The sequence below is a fragment of the Zootoca vivipara genome, chromosome 14, assembly GCF_963506605.1.
Source record: "Zootoca vivipara chromosome 14, rZooViv1.1, whole genome shotgun sequence".
In the NCBI taxonomy this organism is placed as follows: domain Eukaryota; kingdom Metazoa; phylum Chordata; class Lepidosauria; order Squamata; family Lacertidae; genus Zootoca; species Zootoca vivipara.
The window spans coordinates 43,835,656-43,857,801 of record NC_083289.1 but is presented as its reverse complement, the minus strand read 5'-3'; the positions used below and the strand labels follow the sequence as shown (position 1 = coordinate 43,857,801).

Genomic DNA, 22,146 nt, shown 5'->3' with positions numbered 1-22,146 from the left:
ATCAGGGTTTCCCAAACTTGGGTCTCCATTTGTTTTTGGACTACAGTTCCCATCATCCCTGACCACTGGTCCTGCTAGCTAGAAATGATGGGAGTTGTGGTTCAAAAACAGCTGGAGACCCAAGTTTGGAAAACCCTGGTCTATATGGAGAGCAGCCATCTTTCTTAAGTGGAATTTTACAGAAACCAGGAAAGCTCCTAACTGACACACTCTAAATCAGGGATGGGCCACTTCTGGCTTTCCTGGTGGTCTTTGACCCCAGCTCCAATCATCCATGGACCATTGGCCATGTTGGCTTGGGCTGATGGGATTTGGAGTCCAACGGCATCTTGAGGTTCCTCATCCAAGTTCTACCATATTCTCTGGTTAAACAGATGCCTCTTGGGAAGTTGGGCTGTCATTACTTCAACCAAAGGCTTTCTTGAAGCAATGTTGCAATGCAACAAATAACCTGTCCCACAATGCACCTTGGTGTTGTTTACCTAACTCTAGTGCACTCGCTGAGAGTTGGTTTTTTTAAAATCTTTTTTTCAGCACGGCTATGGTACCCACACTTGGTACCTGAAGAGAATACCCGGATCACAATACCCCCTAAGGAATGAATACGTGGGAGATTTTGTCAGTGGGGACCGCCATGGACATGGGAAGTTCTTCTTTGCCAGTGGAGCAATGTATGATGGGCAGTGGGTTTACAATAAGAAGCAAGGCATGGTAAGATTTGGTGTATGGAAAGCTCAAAAACATGGCATGAAACCTCAGCCTGCTCACTGGAGCTGTAAAAACAAGTGATGCTGCAGAATAAAGTTTTAATTAGAGCATTTGCAAAACCACTATATCTACCCATCAATAGCTAGTTCCCAGCATTCTGTTGCAATTCAGTGTGGCCCACAGAATCTTGCCTACAATGATGCTAACTGGTGTGTAGTTGGCCTGTTGTTGTTTTTTAATCTCTGCCATTGGGGACATAATTTCCCGACCCTTTTCCCCCTTCAGGGTAAGCTTGTGTTCAAGAATGGCCGTGTTTATGAAGGCGAGTTTATAGATGACCATATGGCAGAATATCCATCTTTTCAAATTGACATCATGAATAACCAAGATCTGAGTGGAATTCGGACGACGTGTCCCTTTGGCAATGGTGAGGAGCTTGAAGTGTGTGTGGCGGGAAATGAATTCGCTGATTTGGGTGTGTAGCACCTTGGACCCTCCAAGAAGTTGCTGGACTGCAACTCCCCACAGCCCCAGTAAGCATGGCCAACGGCCATGAATGATAGGAGCTGTAGTTCAGCAACGTCTAAAGGACTAAAGGCCCCTTGCACCTGGACTAAAGTGAGGGCAGCTGGAGTTAAAATACATTAAAAAATGTATTTTATGAGGGTGAATATGTTTAGAAATGCACATTTTTGGTGAGGATTTCCGTATTGCATGTGTGGGGTGGAATTATGGCAGACGCCAGTGTCGTGTGGTGGATTTTTTCTTAGGGGAATGGTTAGGGACAGAGGTGCCAGCTTACGAGGGCGATTACGGGGGATGTTGCAGGCGTGAGCATCGCACCTCCCTCCCTAAGCCGGACAGAAGCTTCCCGGGCTTTAGGAAGGAGGTGCTAGGGGAACATTTAGGGGACTGGCCTTGTCCCCCTAGTCCACTGACCACAAGTCACTGGTGAACACAGGCAACACAACATGGACTCGAGAAAGGTTAATAGCGCAATCCTTTTTCTTTCTTTTTAAAGTAAATTTTATTTGATTTTACAAATATAAATTTACAACAAAATCAATTACAAATCCATATAAAGAGATTTCTCTGAATCTCAAGACTCCCCCCCCCCATGGGTCCTAATTTCAACCTTTACAACTGCAAATCAATCTGTTCTCCACATTTTTGCCCGTCTAGTTTATCCATAGTTTTTTTTACTTTACAAGAGAGATTAAAATCCTGCTCATGTTTCCATTTGCTTACAATGGTCTCTTCAATAAATTGTAAATTTCCCCCCATTCTTTTTGAAAATTCTTATCCTCTTGGTTCCTGAGCTTCCCAGTTAGTTTTTGCCATTTCAGCATAATTCATCAACTTGGTTTGCCGTTCTTCAATGGTCAGGATTGGGCTAATAACATACATAAATAGTTTTTTCTTACCCTTTGGAATCTTGATACCTATAATTCCTAATAAAAAAGCTTCTGGTTTTCAAAGAAATGTTATTTTAAACACCCCCCCCCATTTCATTATACAGTGGAACCTCGGTTTATGAACACCTCGGTTTATGAATTTTCGGTTTATGAACGCCGCGGACCCATCTGGAACGGATTAATTCATTTTCCATTACTTTCAATGGGAAAGTTTGCTTCAGTTTATGAACGCTTCAGTTTATGAACAGACTTCCGGAACCAATTACACCCATGCTTCAGTTTATGAACGCTTCAGTTTAAGTACTCCGTGGACCCGTCTGGAACGGATTAATCCACTTTCCATTACTTTCAATAGGAAAGTTTGCTTCAGTTTATGAATGCTTACTCCGCGGACCGTCTGGAACGGATTAATTCACTTTCCATTACTTTCAATGGGAAAGTTCGCTTCAGTTTATGAACGCTTCAGTTTATGAACAGACTTCCGGAACCAATTGTGTTCATAAACCGAGGTACCACTGTATATCATCTCCCGAAAGATTTTTATTACATTACACGGCCACCACATATAGTAAAAGGTACCTTCTTTTTCTTTACATTTCCAGTAGGTATTTGTACTTGCTCTATACATTTTTGAAAAGCACAATCCTAACCATATCTGCTCAGTCCTATTGAATTCAATGGGGCTTGCTCCCAGGTAAATGAGGTTAGGATTGCAGCCTGATTCAGCCACCAGGTGTCCAGCAGGGTCCTCAGGTCTGCTTGTGCCGATGTTGCTCTTTAAATTTTTGTAACAAATAATTATCAGTTTGATTTCTTTCCTCCCACCGCCTGCCCCGTTGCGAAGAGAGTATCAAAGTTGTCGATGGCCCAGATAGTACATCTGCAGTGGGAACGAATATAGAAATAGATATATCAACCTTGTTGGCTATATTTCCAGAAGAAAACAGGGAGGAAGAAATCAAACAGGTAAATGGCTTTACATTTATGATTTATTTTTTTTTAAAAAAATGATTTTTAATTTCAAGGAACAAAACATACCCATACAAGAAAAATAGAGCTTGGCAGTTGTTCAGAAAAGAAAGAAAAACAGAGGCTGATGGTTGTAGTTTTTAGACCTACCAAAAAAGGCACTGGAATGAAAGCGTCTCTCCATAAGGTTCCATGAGTCGATGGAGGGTGAAAACCGTATTTGATTGCCTTAACAAAATCAATAAACTGATACCAGGTTGTATAGAACAGGCATGTCCAACAGGTCAATGGTGATCTACTGGTTGATTGCGGGATGTCCATGGTCAATCATGGTCGATCGTATGATCCTTAGTGATCCCCCCCCCAAAAAAAACCCCAACAACTTTGGCTCCCCTAAGAAAAGTTCAACAACTTTGCCTGTCAATGACAATGGGTAGGTCACAGGCAGTATTATTATACAGTACTGTGAGTAGAATGCAGTCTCTTGGGAGTTGGACGTGCCTGGTATAGAAGGTGTGAGTCTTCCCTTCATGCAGTGTTGGAAATGTAAACCTTCAACCTCTCTGTCAGTCCATCCATCTCTTAATATCTGGGCAGGATTCACCCACCAGCCATGTTGGTGGAAACGATGCACAAGGACCTCTGCTTGTGCAATATGGCTTTTCCTCCATCCCCCCCAATACGCCTTAAAATTATCTCTGCATGGGGTCAGGAAACCCCCCCCAGAACAGCACACTGGAGCAGGAGTCGATTCGGTCTGGCAGACTGAAATTCCTAAGCTGATGAAAAATTCAATGTAGCACATCATTGAAGTCCTCCTTTAGTCTTAATTATTGTTACTGATCATAGAGTTTTCAAGGTAGAATACAAAAGGAATAATAATAATAATAATAATAATAATAATAATAATAATAATAATACACAGACACAATTAATGCGTAGAAAAACACTTATTTCCAAAGAGCTTCATTAATAAATCAGACTGGCAAATATTAATAAATAAAAGGTATATAAGTACAAACGTATTTTATTGCACATATCTAGCTTATTTAATACAACAAAATACTTCCTGCGTATAAGACTACTTTTTAACCCAGGACAATCTTCTCAAAAGTCGGGGGTCATCTTATACACCGGGTCGTATTTCTTATACAGCGAGTATATCCCAAACTCTATATTTTAACTGGAATAGTTGGGGGTCGTCTTATACGCCCAGTCATCTTATACGCCAGAATATATGGTACTTATACTTCTTGATTACCGATTTTCTATGTCTCCAGACAGAGTTTGCTGTGTTGAGATATATCTCAGAACTGAGGCGAATCTACACCTTCTACAGCAGCTTAGGATACGACCATTCTCTGGATAACACCTTCCTGATGACGAAGCTTCAGTTCTGGCGATTTCTAAAGGACTGCAGATTCCACCACTGCAACCTTACGCTTGCCGATATGGATAGGATCCTGAACGGTTTGCATTCCTAATATAATAGATTGTCCATGTTATTTTAGTAGTGGCAGAGCAGCAATCAGTAAACGTGGGTACGGTAAATAGCCTGTTTGCAACTTAATGAATCCAATGCTTTGCGTTGAAGTTGCAATGATTGGCTCAGTTCACACGTGTCACTAAATCATGGCGTGGCGGTAAATGGAAGAGCCTCCACAAGTTTAAGCAAAGCCTTAGGTTTGCGTGTGTACACACACACACACACACACACACAGTCACCCCACATGTCCCAATCAGGGGGTTGGATCCTGCCTGTCATTGGCTCTGACTTCACTTGCTTGCTTCTGCCCTATCATTCCCAGTGGGCACAAGCCACCACTGTGTGGGGAGAGCCTAATATTATAACTTAACTTTTGGTACAGTTCTCTTGCTACTGTTCAGTTATTGTAGCCGGTAATCCATACTGGATGGAAGGGATATAACTGTTTTACGTGCATGATATAAGTCAGTTTTAAGAATGTCTTTACCTTTAAAAAATTTTTTAATTACACAAAACATAAAATACACACCAAGGTTTTCAATCAAAGTCAGGAATGAAAAACAAGTTGATCTAAAAAGCAGAAAGAACCCAAGTTAGAACTCTACCTCTGCATTGCTCATTGTATGCAGTACAGTGTTTTGTTTGTTTTTCAGATAAAACATTACTTGAAGAGATTCACTCTCCATATGAGACTTTGCTACTCCGAATGTTTTTGACATATCTCATCTATTTGTCATTCCACATCTATCATAAAGAGTTTGAGTAAGTGGCTTGTCCAGTTCATCAGCTAAGGTAGCACCGAACCTGAGAATAGTTTGCTGAAAAGTCACCCGTTTAAAATCTCAACGCAAGGCACCTCCAGACTGTCAGTAGGTTGCTGGAGGGGTTCAAGTGTATATTGGATAATTAGATTTGTGCAGTTAAAGTGGATTAAAGTGCTGTGTTGCCATAGGTAAAAAAAACAAAAAACCCTACTTCTGAAAAAATAGACTTCTAGAATTTTGGAAAGTGACAGGTGATTGCATTGAAAAGTGTTGATTGAGCAAATAATTAGTGGGAAGATGTACAAACACTGCACAAGCAAATTGGGATGAATGTTCAATTCAGTTTTTTAAATGATTAATTTGATTATTCCAATATATAACATGTACACACAGAGACACACAAAATAATATATATAAATATATATATAATAATATAATATATAATAATAAAGTAAAATGGGCACAAGGTTTGAAGCACAAAGACTCTTTTGAAACTGACTGGTATGGTTTTATTATATGTGTTTCTTAAAATGAAGACAAGGGACATTATAAAACCTTTTGCTTAATGTAAACCCTTGGCTGCCTTCTATATAAATGGTTGACCATGACAGGAACTTATAATGTTGTTTGGATGTTACCGGTACTTTGGATGCAATGCCTAACTCCCATTGTAGCCTTATTAGCTGATAAGGGTCCTTAAGTTGCGCCCAGGCAGGGACAGAGACAGTCAACAAGACACCGAAGGTTGAGTTCAGAGAAAGAATTTAATTCTTAAATTTAAGAGACTCTTGGTGATCAAGCTTCACGACTAGAGTAAAGAAACACAAATTTGCAAAGCTTCTTATACACTTGGGCTCCTTCCCCCTCCTCTGTAAATGTGCGCACGCAAGGGGGTCACAAGTACATATAAGGAAGACCCGTGTCCTGTCCTGTGCATAAACATATGCTGACTCATGCTACCCCGGTAGCATCCTCGAGTGGGGGCTTGAATTCCTATCTATCTTGCCTGCTCTTTGCGTCAGACTGCTAGCATCAGACAAGACAGTCATCCGGCCTTGATAGCTTAGCAGGGCATTCTGTCTTGCTTACATTACCCTTTGGCACACAGAGAGAGGCAAAGAAAAAAGCATTTTAAGCAAGACATCCCAGGGATATGGGGGGGGGGGGCTAAGCCATACAATCAGACTTATACAATGCAACTATATGATCAGATTTAGCTCAATAATACAATTGGCAAACCCCTCCCTTCACCATCTTCTGGGTTAGGGAGGGATGGTTTTTTTTAAAAAAATTGTTCTTGGATCCACGAATAGTCAACATAGTTTAAAAAAAATAAAAATTAACCAAACCAATTAGCTGGTGGAAAAACTGTAGCCCTACAACACATAACTCTAAAATGCAATCTCATCTGAATTTCTGAAACCTGTTTGCTCCGCATGTCGCAGTAGTGACTGCTATATCAGATTCCTGTTTTACCTCCAGCAATACGAGCCCCCGCCTCTTCAAGTGCTTCTGCAAGTTGATGGTCAAGAATATCTGTCCTAACGCCTGCCAAATAAAAGGTGGGCTATGCATTTTTGTTTATTTTGGTTTCCTACATTTCCCCCAGATTTCTCAGTCATTTACACACAGATGTTTGGGCCTAATTTCATCCTCTGGCTCCCCACCCCCACCCCACCGCTCGCCTCTGCAGGCATCTTGTTCAGCGAACGGCAACAAACAGTCTACGCAATCAATTACATTGACAAGTGTTGGGAGATATTCAGGGCCTTTTGTCGACCAAATCCTGTTGCTCCGTATGAACCGACCATGAAGATGAGGCACTTCCTCTGGATGCTGAAAGTAATCACCATCTCAAGGATTTATTTCGGGTCTTGTTAGCGACGGATGTTATCTGTCAGTGTTGGTTCACCTCAGGTTCTCATTTTTCCTGACTTCCTGAAATTCTCTGCATTTCCACATCAGTTTGTTATTTGTTATTTATTTAAAAAGCCCTCATGAAAATGTATCAACATTTTAGCACAAATTTCTCATACTATGCAATTGTATACAATTTTTGCTGTTTTTGTATGCAATGGCGGCCTAATATACACATTTTCAAAAAGCATATTTAACCTAACATAATGCATTTCGACATGCTTTCACAAATATATGCCTTCGTATTTACTTTTATTATTATTTATTATTTATACCCCGCCCATCTGGCTGGGTTTCCCCTGCCACTCTGGGCGGCTTCCAATAAACACCAAAATACATTAAAATATCACAGATTAAAAACTTCCCTAAACAGGGCTGCCTTTACGTGTTTTCTAAATGTCAGGTAGTTGTTCATCTCCCTGACCTCCGATGGGATGGCGTTCCACAGGGCGGGCGCCACTACCGAAAAGGCCCTCTCCCTGGTTCCCTGTAGCTTTGCTTCTCGCAGTGAGGGAACCGCCAGAAGGCCCTCGGTGCTGGATCTCAGTGTCCGGGCAGAACGATGGGGGTGGAGACACTCCTTCAGGTATACAGGACCGAGGCTGCTTAGGGCTTTAAAGGTCAGCACCAACACTTTGAATTGTGCTCAGAAACATACTGGGAGCCAATGTAGGTCTCTTAGGACCGGTGTTATGTGGTCTCTGCGGCCACTCCCAGTCACCAGTCTAGCTGCCGCATTCTGAATTAATTGCAGTTTCCGGGTCACCTTCAAAGGTAGCCCCACGTAGAGCGCATTGCAGTAGTCCAAGCGGGAGATAACCAGAGCATGCACCACTCTGGCGAGACAGTCCGCGGGCAGGTAGGGTCTCAGCCTGCGTATCAGATGGAGCTGATAGACAGCTGCCATGGACACAGAATTGACCTGCGCCTCCATGGACAGCTGTGAGTCCAAAATGACTCCCAGGCTGCGCACCTGGTCCTTCAGGGGCACAGTTACCCCATTCAGGACCAGGGAGTCCTCCACACCTGCCCGCCCCCTGTCCCCCCAAAACAGTACTTCTGTCTTGTCAGGATTCAACCTCATTGTTTTACAGCTTATCATAGCTTTTGCATTTTTAACACATTACTTAGCTGGAGAACAACACTGAAAAACTTGCCCCATGTACTGTATCATTTGGGAGAACATGAACTAGGTAGCAGCACATGCCAAATGAGGATTGAGAAATTTGGGTAACACTAACCATTTTTGTTGTTGTTGTTGCTTAAATCTCCAGGATTTAAGACTCGTAAGCAAGCAATTAACCGCAACCAAAATTGTGAATATACTGGCCAAAGACAGCCCTTGCGTGCGTGATGGAGATGACACTAACTTAGAACATGAGGTATATGTATTTAGGGAAAGTGCGGGGAAATATGGTCTGGGTGTAAATTTCTGCAGCTGCACTGAAAAGAGCCAACCCACTTCAGCAGCTGGTTGGGGCTTGGACTGCCCAGAAGGAACTTTGTTTAAGAAGAAAAGAGCTTTTGCTAATTAATCAATATGGTGAGTCATATACGATTCTAACGCAGAGCTGAGCCACTCCAAGTGGGACTTTGGGCGACTGAAATTAAACTGCCTCATTTGCTTTTTCCTACCGTCTGTTCCATGATCCGGCCAGCAACAACTGCCCACCACGCATCATTGCCTGGGTGCCGGATCCGGCCCAATTGCCTTCTCAATCCGGCCTGCGGACGGTCTGGGAATCAGCATGTTTTTACATGAGTAGAAAGTGTCCTTTTATTTAAAATGCATCTCTGGGTTATTTGTGGGGCATAGGAATTCATTCATTCATTCTTTGTTTTTCTTCAAAATATAGTCCAACCCCCCACAAGGTCTGAGGGACAGTGGACCGGTCCCCTGCTGTAAAAGTTTGCTGACCCCTGAGACCGCCTTGCCCCTAAACCTGCCCCCACTGTATTTTGCATCCTGCAAACAGTATTGCAGGATTGGGGGCTCTGTCCTATTCTGACACAAACTAGCCCCCTTCCTCAATTAATTGTTAGAACTGACAACAAGCAATAACTTAGTGATGTGAGACCTCTTGGAGGTCCATTACTGGAACCCACAGTCAAGTAGTCTCAGACTCCAGATTGGCCCCACCCATCCAGGCTTCTCATTGGACCCTCCTAGGTTGGAAAGGGCTATGAAGAATTTCCTGGTCCCCTGGTCCTGCGTCCCTGAGCAGCAATGATTGTCCTACCTCTGGTGTGTTTTGGCGTGTTCCTCAGCGCTGACTCCTGGTACGAACGCCTAACACAATTGCTGACCTGGCTCCTCTCTGACAGCTGCTTGCAGCTCAGCCCTGCCACAAATCCCTAGTTAGGACCCCCCTCCAGGAATATTTTGCCACATGTTCTTGGTGCATTAGTTATTCCGATTTAGCTTGTTCTGCAGCGCTTCTCCAGTGCAGCCAAATTATTGCTATCTGGAGGGGCCGTAGTGTAACAGAAGAAGGACAAAAATAAACCAGCACAATTGCGGTCTCAAAAGTAATTGGGTTTCAGCAGGAAAGACCTGCACTGGTTGAAAAAGAAGCAACATGTCCATTCCAAAACTTTTGCAGGTACAAACGGTACTGAAAGTGGGCATGACTCGTAAATCATCAATAAAAAAGGTTTCCCAGAGGACCCCTTGATCTTGTCAATTAACAGTGACTTGTGCTTGTCTTCCTTTGTTGTGCTACAGCTTGTTTTCCTTGAGTTTTTTGAAGCTCTGCTAGACTGTGCCCTGTTGTACGTCACCGATGAGATGCTGAAACAGCAAGCAGAAGAAGCCAGTCGTTCAACAAGTACCTACAGAACAGATGAGTTCATAGACCCGGCTGCAGGGCCTCCTTTGGCTCAGGACATTTCCTCTGGTCAGGTTAGTTCTCCGAGTGTAAACATTAGAATCATAGAATCGTAGAGTTGGAAGAGACCACAAGGGCCATTCAGTCCAACCCCCTGCCGAGCAGGAAACACCATCAAAGCATTCTTGACATATGCCTGTCAAGCCTCTGCTTAAAGACCTCCAAAGAAGGAGACTCCACCACACTTCTTGGTAGCAAATTCCACTGCTGAACAGCTCTTACTGTCAGGAAGTTCTTTCTAATGTTTAGGTGGAATGTTCTTTCTTGTAGTTTGAATCCATTGCTCCATGTCCGCTTCTCTGGAGCAGCAGAAAACAACCTTTCTCCCTCCTCTATATGACATCCTTTTATATATTTGAACATGGCTATCATATCACCCCTTAACCTTCTCTTCTCCAGGCTAAACATACCCAGCTCCCTAAGCCGTTCCTCATAAGGCATCGTTTCCTGGCCTTTGACCATTTTGGTTGCCCTCTTCTGGACACGTTCCAGCTTGTCAGTATCCTTCTTGAACTGTGGTGCCCAGAACTGGACACAGTACTCCAGGTGAGGTCTGACCAGAGCAGAATACAGTGGTACTATTACTTCCCTTGATCTAGATGCTATACTCCTATTGATGCAGCCCAGAATTGCATTGGCTTTTTTAGCTGCTGCATCACACTGCTGACTCATGTCAAGTTTGTTGTCTACCAGGACTTCTAGATCCTTTTCACATGTACTGCTCTCAAGCCAGGTGTCACCCATCCTGTATTCGTGCCTTTCATTTTTTTTGCCCAAGTGTACATTGACTCTCGTCGCTACAGGTAAGGGATGAGTTACATGCAGCAGCAGCAGCTTTTCACGAGGGTTGCTGGCCTCCCAAATGGAGTTTTGGGCACTTTCTGGAACGGAAGCCAGATATATCAAGCAAACTTAGGATCTTCAAAGAGGGGGGCAGGTTTGACAGGGTATGTTGGCCCCTTACAACCATCAGGAGCAACGCCTCAATGCCTTCCACATCAGGAGGATTTGGGGCATCACATGGCCAGGCAGAATTCCCAACAATGATGTGTTCTCTCAAGCCCACTTTCCCAGCAGATTTGCACTCCTGTCTCAGTGACATCTATGCTGGCTTGGTCCTGTCCACAGAATGGAAGGTGGTAGTATCCCCAAGGATGTGCTCTACGGGGAGCTGGCTTCTGGCACCAGGCCAATTGGCAGGCCTGCTCTGCATTTCAGAGATGTCTGCAAACATGACACGAAGGCTGGCAACATCAGCTCTGCCATGTGGGAATCCCTCGCGGACGACTGCAGTGCCTGGAGACAGGCAGTCAAGCCATGTATCCATAGCAGTGCACAATAGGAGAAATGACCACTGGGAAGACCGCAGAGAGAAGAACCGCCAAGGTGCATCTGCGGCAACAGAACTGGACACCTTCATCTGACCAAGCTGCAACAAAACATGTCTCTCCTGTATCGGTCTCTACGGCCACAGCAGGCGCTGCAGCCTTCCAGCAGCTTGACCTCACCCCCAAGGCGCACTATTCCATTGTCTCCTGAGACAGACAGATGCCAACATCAACAGTGCCCTTATGTGAATTCTACTACTCAACATCTTCTGGGAACAAAAAGGAGTTTTAGGCTGTATTCATGGACACCATCTTGTTTTGACTTCTCTGGGCCTTAGGGTTAGAAGTTGCTGGCAGCTCAGGGGTAGGGTTAACACTGAGCTTAGACTGACCGGTGGCTTGCTTTTAGGGGTAAGGGGGCTTCCTATTTTCCTCTGATGGTAAGACTCCTGGGGGCCAAAGCACTAGCCGTTCTGAGGAACTACGATATCAATAAACACCAAATGGCACTGACCGCTGCCCTGGAGAACGGGGGGCGGGGGATCTGTTCACACGAGGCCAGTGCAAGTTTCCTCTGCCACAGAACACAAGGACTCATGGAATGAGCCCATTGTGGGGGCAAAGGACAGGGGCAACATCATAAGGGTCCTAATTTTTAAAAAGCGACTGTTTTACTTTCTTGGGCTCCTTGATCACTGCAGATGGTGACAGCAGTCACGAAATTAAAAGACGCCTGCTTCTTGGGAGAAAAGCAATGACAAACCTAGACAGCATCTTAAAAAGCAGAGACATCAATCACCTTGCCTACAAAGGTCCGTATAGTTAAAGCTATGGTTTTCCCAGTAGTGATGTATGGAAGTGAGAGCTGGACCATAAAGAAGGCTGATCGCCGAAGAATTGATGCTTTTGAATTATGGTGCTGGAGGAGACTCTTGAGAGTCCCATGGACTGCAAGAAGATCAAACCTATCCATTCTGAAGGAAATCAGCCCTGAGTGCTCCCTGGAAGGACAGGTCGTGAAGCTGAGGCTCCAATACTTTGGCCACCTCATGAGAAGAGAAGAATCCTTGGAAAAGACCCTGATGTTGGGAAAGATTGAGGGCACTAGGAGAAGGGGAAGACAGAGGACGAGATAGTTGGACAGTGTTCTCGAAGCTATGAACATGAGTTTGACCAAACTGCGGGAGGCAGTGCAAGACAGGAGTGCCTGGCGTGCTATGGTCCATGGGGTCACGAAGAGTCGGACACGACTAAACGACTAAACAACAACTCAGTGATAGGACACTGGATTTTTATGTAGAACTAGTTGACCCGGCCACACGTTGCGGTGGCTTATTCCTGTGATTCCCCCCCACCCTGTCCTGATCCATGACGTATCCCGGCCCCTCCTCCCCCCACCCCCGGCTCATCCCTGTGAGTGGTCCCACCGTGAACTATCCTGTCCCCTCCTTCCCGCAACCCCCCGGCTCATCCCTGTGATTCGGTAGGATACCCTTCCCTCTGTTGTCCTCGGGGAGTGTTGGCCCCTCCCCCTGTATCTCCATACCTTGGCCCCCACCCTTGGAAAAGGAACTGTCAGCTTCTCCGTTCTATTTCCCAGCATGCACTTTTGGCTGAGCGGTGCCTTCTGGAACAGGGGTTTTGGTTTTTTTTACCAGGCACAGGTGTGACATCTGTCTTAGGTAACTTTCTGTGATCCTTTGGACATCTGCATGTGATGTTGTGTCAAAATTTGAGTGCTATCGGTCAAGCGGTTTTGGCGAAAAGTGGACACCCACCCACATGCCCCTTTTACATTCATATATATATAGATGTCACAGGTTCAGATTTTTAAAAAAATCAGGTGACGGGAAATACTTCTGCCTGTCAACCTGGAAGCTCAGTCAGTAGAGCATGAGGCTCTTAACCTCAGGGTCGTGGGTTTGAGCCCCACCTTGGGCCAAAGATTCATTCATTGCAGGGGGTTGGACTAGATGACCCTCATGGTCCCAGCTCTGTAATTCTATTATACTTCTAGGCAATGCTGGGCTTGATGGAGAAAGGCCACATCAGCACCATTCATTTAAAGCACATTTAAAGCTAATAGGTTCTCCTGGGAACTATAGTTCAACTCTCACAGAGCCACAGTTCACTGCACACTTATCAAACTACAGTTGCCACAATTCTTTGGGGGAAGCCATTTGCTTTAAAAGTATGGTGTGGATGTGACCACGCTCAGAAATGAATGTCTTGGGCTGGATCTAGACACATCAAAGAAGCGTTTCAGTTAAACGCGTTTGTAAACTTTGTATGAGAAATCAGGTTAGCAAAAATGGAACTCCACAGCGCCATCTGGTGCCACTGTGTTAAAATGCATAAACAACACACACATAAAGTGCTTTTTCTTTGCCAATGTAGCTGAGTCCTTGATCTAGACCTATGCGCTTGCATATCTGTAAGGCACAATACCTCTAACTGGAGTTCAGAGGGGTGTTTTCTGTGTGTGTGTGTGTGTGTGTGTGTGTGTGTGTGTGTGTGTGTGCAAGTGTCTTTTATTTCCCCCCCATATAGCACCTCCAACTAACTACAGTATTGCTCTTATTTTCTTCTATTCTTTAAAAATTATCAGTCCATTCAAACCAGAAGTATAAGCAGTGGCGAAACAAGCACGGAGACCACAGAAATCCAGCACGTCAAGGCTTCCACAAGCAAGATCGTGCATTTTGTGGATGTTGGCAAGGGAAAGAAGTCTGAGGTCAGTGGGCTGATGAAGCATAATGGCTGTTTCAAGGTCCCAGGTTCAATCCCCGGCATCTCCAGGAAGGACTTGGAGAGATTCTTGCTTGAAATCACAGAGATCTGCTGTCTGACTTAGTCTAAAGCAGGCATCCCCAAACTTCGGCCTTCCAGGTGTTTTGGACTACAATTCCCATCTCCCCCGACCACTGGTCCTGTTAACTAGGGATCATGGGAGTTGTAGGCCAAAACATCTGGAGGGCCGCAGTTTGGGGATGCCTGGTCTAAAGCCACTTTCCCAGGAAAGGGCCTTTTCAGTGGTTGCCCCCCTGACTCTACAAGTCTCTTCCTTGGAAGGCCCGCCTACATGCCTCTCTTTAGTTTCCCAAATGATGGTGAAGACAGTTATTTCGGAGGTTCTTGGGCAGGCAACCCCAAACTTTGGCCCTCCAGATGTTTTGGGCTACAATTCCCAACTTCCCCGACCACTGGTCTTGTTAGCTAGGGATCATGGGAGTTGTAGGCCAAAACATCGGGAGGTCCGCAGTTTGGGGGTGCCTGTTCCTGGGCATTGTGGCAGTTGAATTGCCTGTCATTCTGTTTATCTGTTTATTATGTTGCTACTGCTACTTGCTTTCTTGTAGGTTGTCTGATGATCATGTGATGGAAGCAGGCGATCACCAACCGTTTGGGGCCACTGCGCACCTTTGGAGTGCTGTGGGCGCCAGTCACAAAATGGCCACCGAGGTTGCGTGACATAACACAAAAACGACTACCACACCCAAAAGAGCAGAAAAAGAAACAGGGACACAACATGGTGTGGGCACAACCCCCTATTATACCCCCTTTCAAGCTGGGGAGGCAGTTATAGAATACTTCACCGTGCTCAGCCGTAGAGAAAGCACTCTGCACTCTTTCTTCTGGTCAGAGTAGATGCAAGGGCAATTGTTTAGACCTGGGGCCCAGTGAAATGTGGGCATATGGAAGAGGCCATTTTCAATGTAGGCCGAGCTGGTGCAAACAGGTATCGAGCAGGAAGAATGGGGTAATGTGGATTTTTGAGGGGATATTTACCAAGACTTTCTGTGGGTGCCGTAGGAAGTTCTGGCAGTTAGGCCTGGACTTGAGGCGCATTGAGATTTGGTTCCCAGTCAATGTTAGTTTACCTCTTATCCCTCCCACTTGGGCACATGCACAAAAGCAATTTCCAGACAGAATCTTGTTGTGGGCATGACCTCAGTGTGGCACCACCTACACTTTGGAACTCCCTGCCTCTTGACACCGGGCAGAGGACCTTTGCTGTAATCTTTTCAGTGCTGCTTAAAACATTTTTCTTTAGGGAAGCCTATTCAGACAGGTAGAAGCTACATGCATTTCATTTCTTTTTAGCTACTGTTGATTTTAAATCAACTTCTGGATATTTCTAAATACTCGGTTAACTTTTTAAGAATAATTTTATGTAATGTTTTTGTAAACCGCTTAGATGTTGTCTTTTATTTATTTATTTTTTTACAGTCAAGCAGTGTTTCAGTTTTGTTAAACAAATAAATGGAAGAGTAAAGAACATCAACACTGTTCTTTTGAGTCTTTGCCATGAACTCGTTTTTGAACAACCTCATCTGGGCATATATTTATTTTTGCTTTATGTTTTATCTTAGTTACGGTACCAGATTTTGAAAATAACACAATCTCCTAACTCAGCAACTCATTTTTTATTATCTCTTTTCTCATTACCACAGAAAGGAAAAGGCAAGGATGGAGGAAAAGAGGGCAAAGGATCCCGGCACGGTTCAAAATCTCCCAGTAAAGAAAAAAGGGTCTCTCCTCAGGGTGGGTCCTTAGAAATTCTGGTCCTTCCAATCTGAGCCTTGTTGTTGTACACAGAGGCGTCTTTCCCATAGGGGCTAGTGGCTCGTTGTGCCAGGGCGCTGGCCTCTCAGGGGCGCCCCAGCATTGGCGAGGCGCAATGAGCCACTAAGCCCTATGGCTCCTCCTCCTCCTCCGCCTCTCCCTCGGCCGCAGGAATCCCCTCAGTCACTCGGCCGCGAGCGCGAGATCCACTTTCCCTCGCCACCTGGGCGCTCCGCGGGTGTGCGCAGGCGGAGGCAGGGACGGACCAGCCAGCCGGTCGGCCGGGAAGCAAGCAAGCTGCTGCCAGCCCGGAGGGAAACATGGGGGTGGGGGTGGGGCCCCCCGGAAGGATCCGTGCACCACGGCGCCAGATAAGCTTAAGACGGCCATGGTTTTACAGGCTCTTTTCTTGCTGAGGGAAAAACTGGCGTTGAAATTAATGTGGTTCAACTAGGCTTTTGACAGTTTAACATCCTGTAATGTTTTAAACGAGATGGTTGGACAGTGTTCTCAAAGCTACGAGCAAGAGTCTGACCAGTCTGACCAAACTGCGGGAGGCAGTGGAAGACAGGAGTGCCTGGCGTGCTCTGGTCCATGGGGTCATGAAGAGTCGGACACGACTAAACGACTAAACAACAACAACGTTTTAAATGTGTTTGTGGCACAGGGGTGTGGGTGTGTTATTGGCCCATGTAGTTTTTTGTTTGTTTGTTCCTGTTGTTATTTCATTTTTTTGTATTTTCATCTTGTGTCTTTATGTTGAGAACCGCGCCGAGTTCTATGGGTGATGAATAAACCAAACATTTCGGTGCAGTTTCAACACCAGCGTTTAAAACAAAATAAAAAAATTCCTTCCAGCAGCACCTTAGAGACCAACTAAGTTTGTCATAGGTATGAGCTTTCGTGTGCATGCACACTTCTTCAGATACACTGAAGCAGAAGTATCTAAAAATAAAAATAAAATTTAATTTTGTTTCGACTACGCCAGACCAACACGGCTACCTACCTGTAACCAGCATTTAAAGGCAGTGCAGTTCAGAATGGCTCAGCCCACCACCACCTTGATTCAAAAGGGCATCCGGTTGTAGTATCTAAACACAGACAAAAACTCGCTCCTTAATCTCAAGAACTATAGTGCAAAATTCGGTTGTGGTAACTTAAGAGGTGTCCGAAATGCATGGAGAACAGACAAAGAGACAAATGACTTTCCAAAATATATAGCAGATGCTTTCCTTTCCTTTCAGCCATTAGTGTCTCCTTCTCTGCTATCGTGGAAGAGAATGAAGAAAGTGCAGCTCAGTCTCTATCAAGCGCGGAAGCAGGACAAGATTCAATTCTTAGCGCTCACATGAAGGAATTAGCAGGTGAGAAAACTAGACCTTTTTCCGATAGCAAGCTATCAGGTATGGATCATCTTTTTATCAATGTAAAGAATCATTTTTGGAGTTGTTATTAAAATATGTATATATATAATATTATTATTGGCTTTTGATGTTTAATCGATTATTGTGTTTTATTTTTCTATTGGATGGGCGGGGTATAAATAAATAAATAAATGATGATGATGATGATGATGTTTGGCACACACACATACACACAATTTCATAAGGAGAATGCAGTTTCCCAAAAACTTTCTTAGGATTTATTTTGTTTGCTTTCACGTTTAACCATTGGGGAAGGTAAAGATGTTGCCCTTTTAGTATATTTCTTTGTTTTCCTTTTTTCTGGGTGTTTTGTTTCTTTACTTCTGGATTGTGTTGGCATCCACGAGAAGTTGGCCTTTATTTATTTGAAAAGCATTCCCTTCTCTATCTAATCTAACTAGAGGTGCTGCTTTTTGGAAGGGTCACCCTGAGCTGCAGTATTTGAGTACACATCCCTGTAAGATTTCCTCCTGTCACAAGAGGGCAGTAAAAGAACACCAGGCTGGAACACAATCACTTGCCCCTTCCTTTTTCGAAGGCTTTCACAATAGGACAGTCGACTGTTGCCCCGGCCCCACAGCTAAGTCCCAAACGAAGCGTGCTTGAATTTTGCAGTGGATTGCAAACCATAAGCCATAAGCCAATAATATTGCACAGATGGGGAGCCTTTGGCCCAGGGTCTAAATACAGCCCTCTATGCATTTTTCTTTGCCCCCCAGGACTCTCCCCGGGGCCATACACCTCATGAGATACACCCCTCACTACCCCTGCTTTGCACCCTCCTTTAAAAAAAAGAAGAAAAGGCAATGTTACTGATTTTTTCAAAATAGCAAAATAACAATCCCCACAACCACCACCCCACCACCATTCAAATGAAGGTTCCTTAGAAGAAAGCATGGTTGCAAAATGTCAGGTCTGTGCACCCTCCTTGGGTGCTTTTGTCTGGTTCGAATGGATCCAGGGGCGTAGCCAGGATCAAAATTAGGGGGGGCAATGGGCAATGGGCGGGGCCAAGGCACAGGGGGAGGGGCCACAGTGGGGCAAGGAAAGCCATGGTCGTTCAGGGGCGAGGGGGCGCCAGGATCAGCCTGAAATCGGGCTGCTCCGATCCCCTCCTCCTCCTCCGCGATTGCCGGGGTGGGTGGAGGGAAAGCCGCCCCACAGCCAGCAAGGGAGAAGGGAGACATCTGGGCGGGCTGGCTGTGGGGTGGGTGGAAGGAAAGCCCCAGAGCCGCGCAAAGCGTTTGGCTGGCTTTCCCTCCGCCCGCCCCATAGCCAGCAAGGGAGAAGGGAGACGTCCCTTCTAGCCGGCTGGCTGTGGGGCGGGTGGAGGGAAAGCCCCAGAGCCACGCAAAGCGTTTGGCTGGATTTCCCTCCGCCCGCCCCACAGCCAGCAAGGGAGAAGGGAGACGGCACTGGGCGGCGGGGGGCAGCAGGGCAGGCTGGCCAGCGGCCCTGCTTCTAGGGGGAGCAACTGCCCCCTCCTGCCTACGCCGAGGAATGGTTCCCTGGGCTCTGATAATGCTGCTCGCTTGCCTGGGCGGAGGATGGAAAGGAACTAGCTTACCATGCAAAAGGTAAAATTCACATTTGTTGCTCAGCCCACTTTTAATTCTGGCCCTGCCTACTCACTTCCTACCTGATCTTTCCTAACTGGAGATGGGGCCAGAGGCGGAGCTAGCTACTCCGGCACCCGGAGCGGCACACATGCTGTGCACCCAGGGGCGGGGCCAGCGTCCCAGGAGAGAGCCGCCCGCGGCGATTGTCCCAGGGGGTGAGCTGTTCAGGGGGGTGGAGCAAGCCACCCATGGTGGGCTGCTTCCTGGGCAGGGACGACGACGATGGAGCCATGGTGCTTTGCCAGCAACCTTCCTTTCTTCTCTCTTCCTTTTGACAGCTCGGGGGAGGCTCCCCCCCCTCGGAAGCAGCCGGGGAGCAGGTGGCAATGGTATGCTGCCCGTCCGCGACTCCCAAGCCTCCCCCGAGCTGCCAAAATGAAGAGGGGAAGGGGGAAGGGCGCCGGCAAGGCGACGCAGTTCCGCCCCTTTCCCCGACGGCCCGGGGTAGACTTGGGAGTTGCGGGCGGGCGGAGCGCCAAATGTCACCCCCTCAGTGAGGGCACCCGGGGCGGCCCACTTCCACTGCCCCCCCTTCCTCCACCCCTGGATGGGACCACATAGGATCTTCTGCATCCTAAGCGTGTGTCCTGCTACAAAGCTATTATAGTCTTTCCCCTCCAACAGGGGTTGGCCAAAGGGGGTGCTCTGCCGCATCATCCTTAGCCAGCACAGCCAATAGCCAGGGGTGATGGCAGTTGTAGGCATCACACATAACTGGAGGGCGCTTCGCTGGCCGCCCTCTGCCCTACAACTAAAACTCCGTTTATTTCCCATCCCCTCCACCCCGCCATCTTGCAGATGACCTCGAAAAGGCAAAGAACGAACAGAAGGCCAAACTTGATTTATGGATGAGCCAGATATACATCTTTTTTGTCAACAAATTCTTTTCCGGCTACAAACACTTGGAAGTCGTGAAAGAAACCATTATAGACAACAGGATCCGGCACGCTGAATTCCTTGTGCTGAAGAAAATCCAAGAAGCTGAAGAAGAAGCAAAGTGAGTTTTCAGCTTTTGCTTCTGGGCCATGGCTTCTAACCTGCTCCCAAATTTGGCAGGAGCCTTGCCACATGTAGCCATAGAATCATAGAGTTGGAAGGGACCATGAGGGTCATCTAGTCCAACCCCTGCAATGCAGGAATCTGTTGCCCAATGTGGGGCTCGGACCAATGACCCTGATATTAAGAGTCACGTGCTCTACCAACTGAGCTATCCCACCATAAAACAGGGTGCTTTGCTAGATGGCCCGGCTGTTTTCATTAGAGACATGCTGGCAATACCGGGCCTTCATTGCTATTGTCTGCCTTCTATTATGCCAGATTGAGATTACATGTTGACGTACATGGCTAACTGTGCCTTAGCATTAGAAGTAGCTGTAGTGAGCCTTGATTTTTTAATGAAATATATCTATGGAGCTAAGGAAGCAAAGTGAACAGGGTAGCTGGAAAAATAAGAAACTTGAAAGAACATACTTATCCATGCCACTTCCAGGTTTGACCCTTAAGCTCAAAATGCTCAAATCAAGAAGACAACGGCAAGTACCACTGGTCATCTTTTAGCAAAAGAGTTCATTTTCTTCACTAGGGGATAATTTACTTCCCTTGCTTAGGCTGATATGATTAAGCAAAGTTTGCATCTGAGCATGAAGCTGGCTGTTTCGATAAGGGATAGCTTATTGATATAGTTCTGCCATTTATACGGGTGCCATTTGTGGATTTGTTGTTTCGTGGCTCACATGTTCTGAACTGTGTTGTGACTTTTTTGGTTTAAGATAATCTGATTCCCTAACTTCTCTGGCCGCAGGCTTAATGCTATGAGGGAGGCAGAAGAAGCCAGAAAGGTAGAAGAAGCTGCCGCAGCAGCACAAGCAGCTCTGGAGCTGGAGGAAAGTTTGTGCAGAGAGATGGAGGAAGCATCGATACAGCTGCAGGCTTCGCCAAAGGAAGAATCCCCTGTTTCACCACAGGCGCCGCCAAGCACCAAGACTAAAGAAGGTGGGAAGAAGAAGAAGAAGGCATAAAATGACAGTATATCAGGTTATTGTACTGAGGCATGCGGAATCCAAATGCTGCAATTCATGTTAGCTTTGGATTACAGGAGTAATAAATATCGGAGCAATAAAACCGAGCAACTTTGTGAAGAAAACCACACACGGACAATTCCAGACGCTGCCAGGTTTTTCCAAAGAACTTTCAAACACAACCGCTTTAAGCAGTCTTTCTTTCATTTGGTTGCAATACTGTGGAGTTACATGAGACTATAAGTCAAGAGGACTTGCTTGCAAGGAGACAGGCATAGAATTGCAAGTATCCAAACTGCTGGTGTAATGCCCAGGTAGGGTCAGCTAGGAAAAAATATATGAAAGAAATGGGATTTCCACTTACAGTATTTCCAAGTGAAATGTGCAGGGGTGAGATCACACTTTAAATATCTCACACCACTCCATTTTTTAATAAAAAAAGTTCAACACTGTTAAAATAGAGATGTTTATTTTAGCTCTGATTCAAGAATGGGATGTTTACGATGCTTTCTGTAACTTCAGTAGAACCAATGTATATAGATTAAAATAAAATAAAGGGTATGTGTTGTTATTTCACACAACTTGGCTATCCTGAATATCTGTTTCCATGGAAGAGAGAAAAGGTATAGAAGACAAGGACCTTGAGATGAGAGATAGAAGCAGGGTTTGCAGAATGGTAATCTGGGAAGAAACACCTTCGCGGCAAAAACTTGTTCGCTATCTGGCATTTCTGTTGCACAAACTGCTCCTTTGACGTAGGACCACAAAGCAGTAAGGGGTCAGTAAAGTCATTAAATTCAAGGCAACTCAATTTTTCAGGGGAGCACAGCTCAGTGGCGGAAGACATGCTTTGAAGGCAGAAGGTCCCAGGTTCTATCAGGTATGGAGTGATGTGAAGCCCCCTTTCCCCCAAGACCCTGGACAGAACCATCTGTCAGAATAGGCAAGATTAGAGTGCATCACATCATTCTTCCCTCCTCCAAGCCAACTGCAGTATATGTATCTGGCACCCCAAAAGAGGGTTAGATTTCTGTTGCTGCTGCT

At 45.6% G+C, this 22,146-nt stretch overlaps 1 protein-coding gene across 3 annotated transcripts in view; it reads left to right on the top strand.

Moving 5' to 3' along the window:
• LOC118092947 (radial spoke head 10 homolog B-like) overlaps positions 1 to 21,713 on the top strand; it is a 35,206-nt gene extending 13,493 nt beyond the window's left edge. For all 3 annotated transcript variants that reach the window (XM_060282897.1, XM_060282895.1, XM_060282896.1), the window contains 14 exons: positions 535 to 711; positions 994 to 1,135; positions 2,968 to 3,089; positions 4,373 to 4,562; positions 5,232 to 5,340; positions 6,825 to 6,904; positions 7,036 to 7,184; positions 8,534 to 8,641; positions 9,985 to 10,161; positions 14,084 to 14,209; positions 15,930 to 16,020; positions 17,286 to 17,405; positions 19,883 to 20,081; positions 20,886 to 21,713. In XM_060282897.1, coding sequence (XP_060138880.1) covers positions 535 to 711; positions 994 to 1,135; positions 2,968 to 3,089; positions 4,373 to 4,562; positions 5,232 to 5,340; positions 6,825 to 6,904; positions 7,036 to 7,184; positions 8,534 to 8,641; positions 9,985 to 10,161; positions 14,084 to 14,209; positions 15,930 to 16,020; positions 17,286 to 17,405; positions 19,883 to 20,081; positions 20,886 to 21,102 — 2,007 coding nt within the window. In that variant the 3' untranslated portion in view covers positions 21,103 to 21,713. The remainder of the gene's footprint in view (positions 1 to 534; positions 712 to 993; positions 1,136 to 2,967; positions 3,090 to 4,372; positions 4,563 to 5,231; positions 5,341 to 6,824; positions 6,905 to 7,035; positions 7,185 to 8,533; positions 8,642 to 9,984; positions 10,162 to 14,083; positions 14,210 to 15,929; positions 16,021 to 17,285; positions 17,406 to 19,882; positions 20,082 to 20,885) is intronic.
• The last annotated feature ends 433 nt before the right edge of the window (positions 21,714 to 22,146 follow it).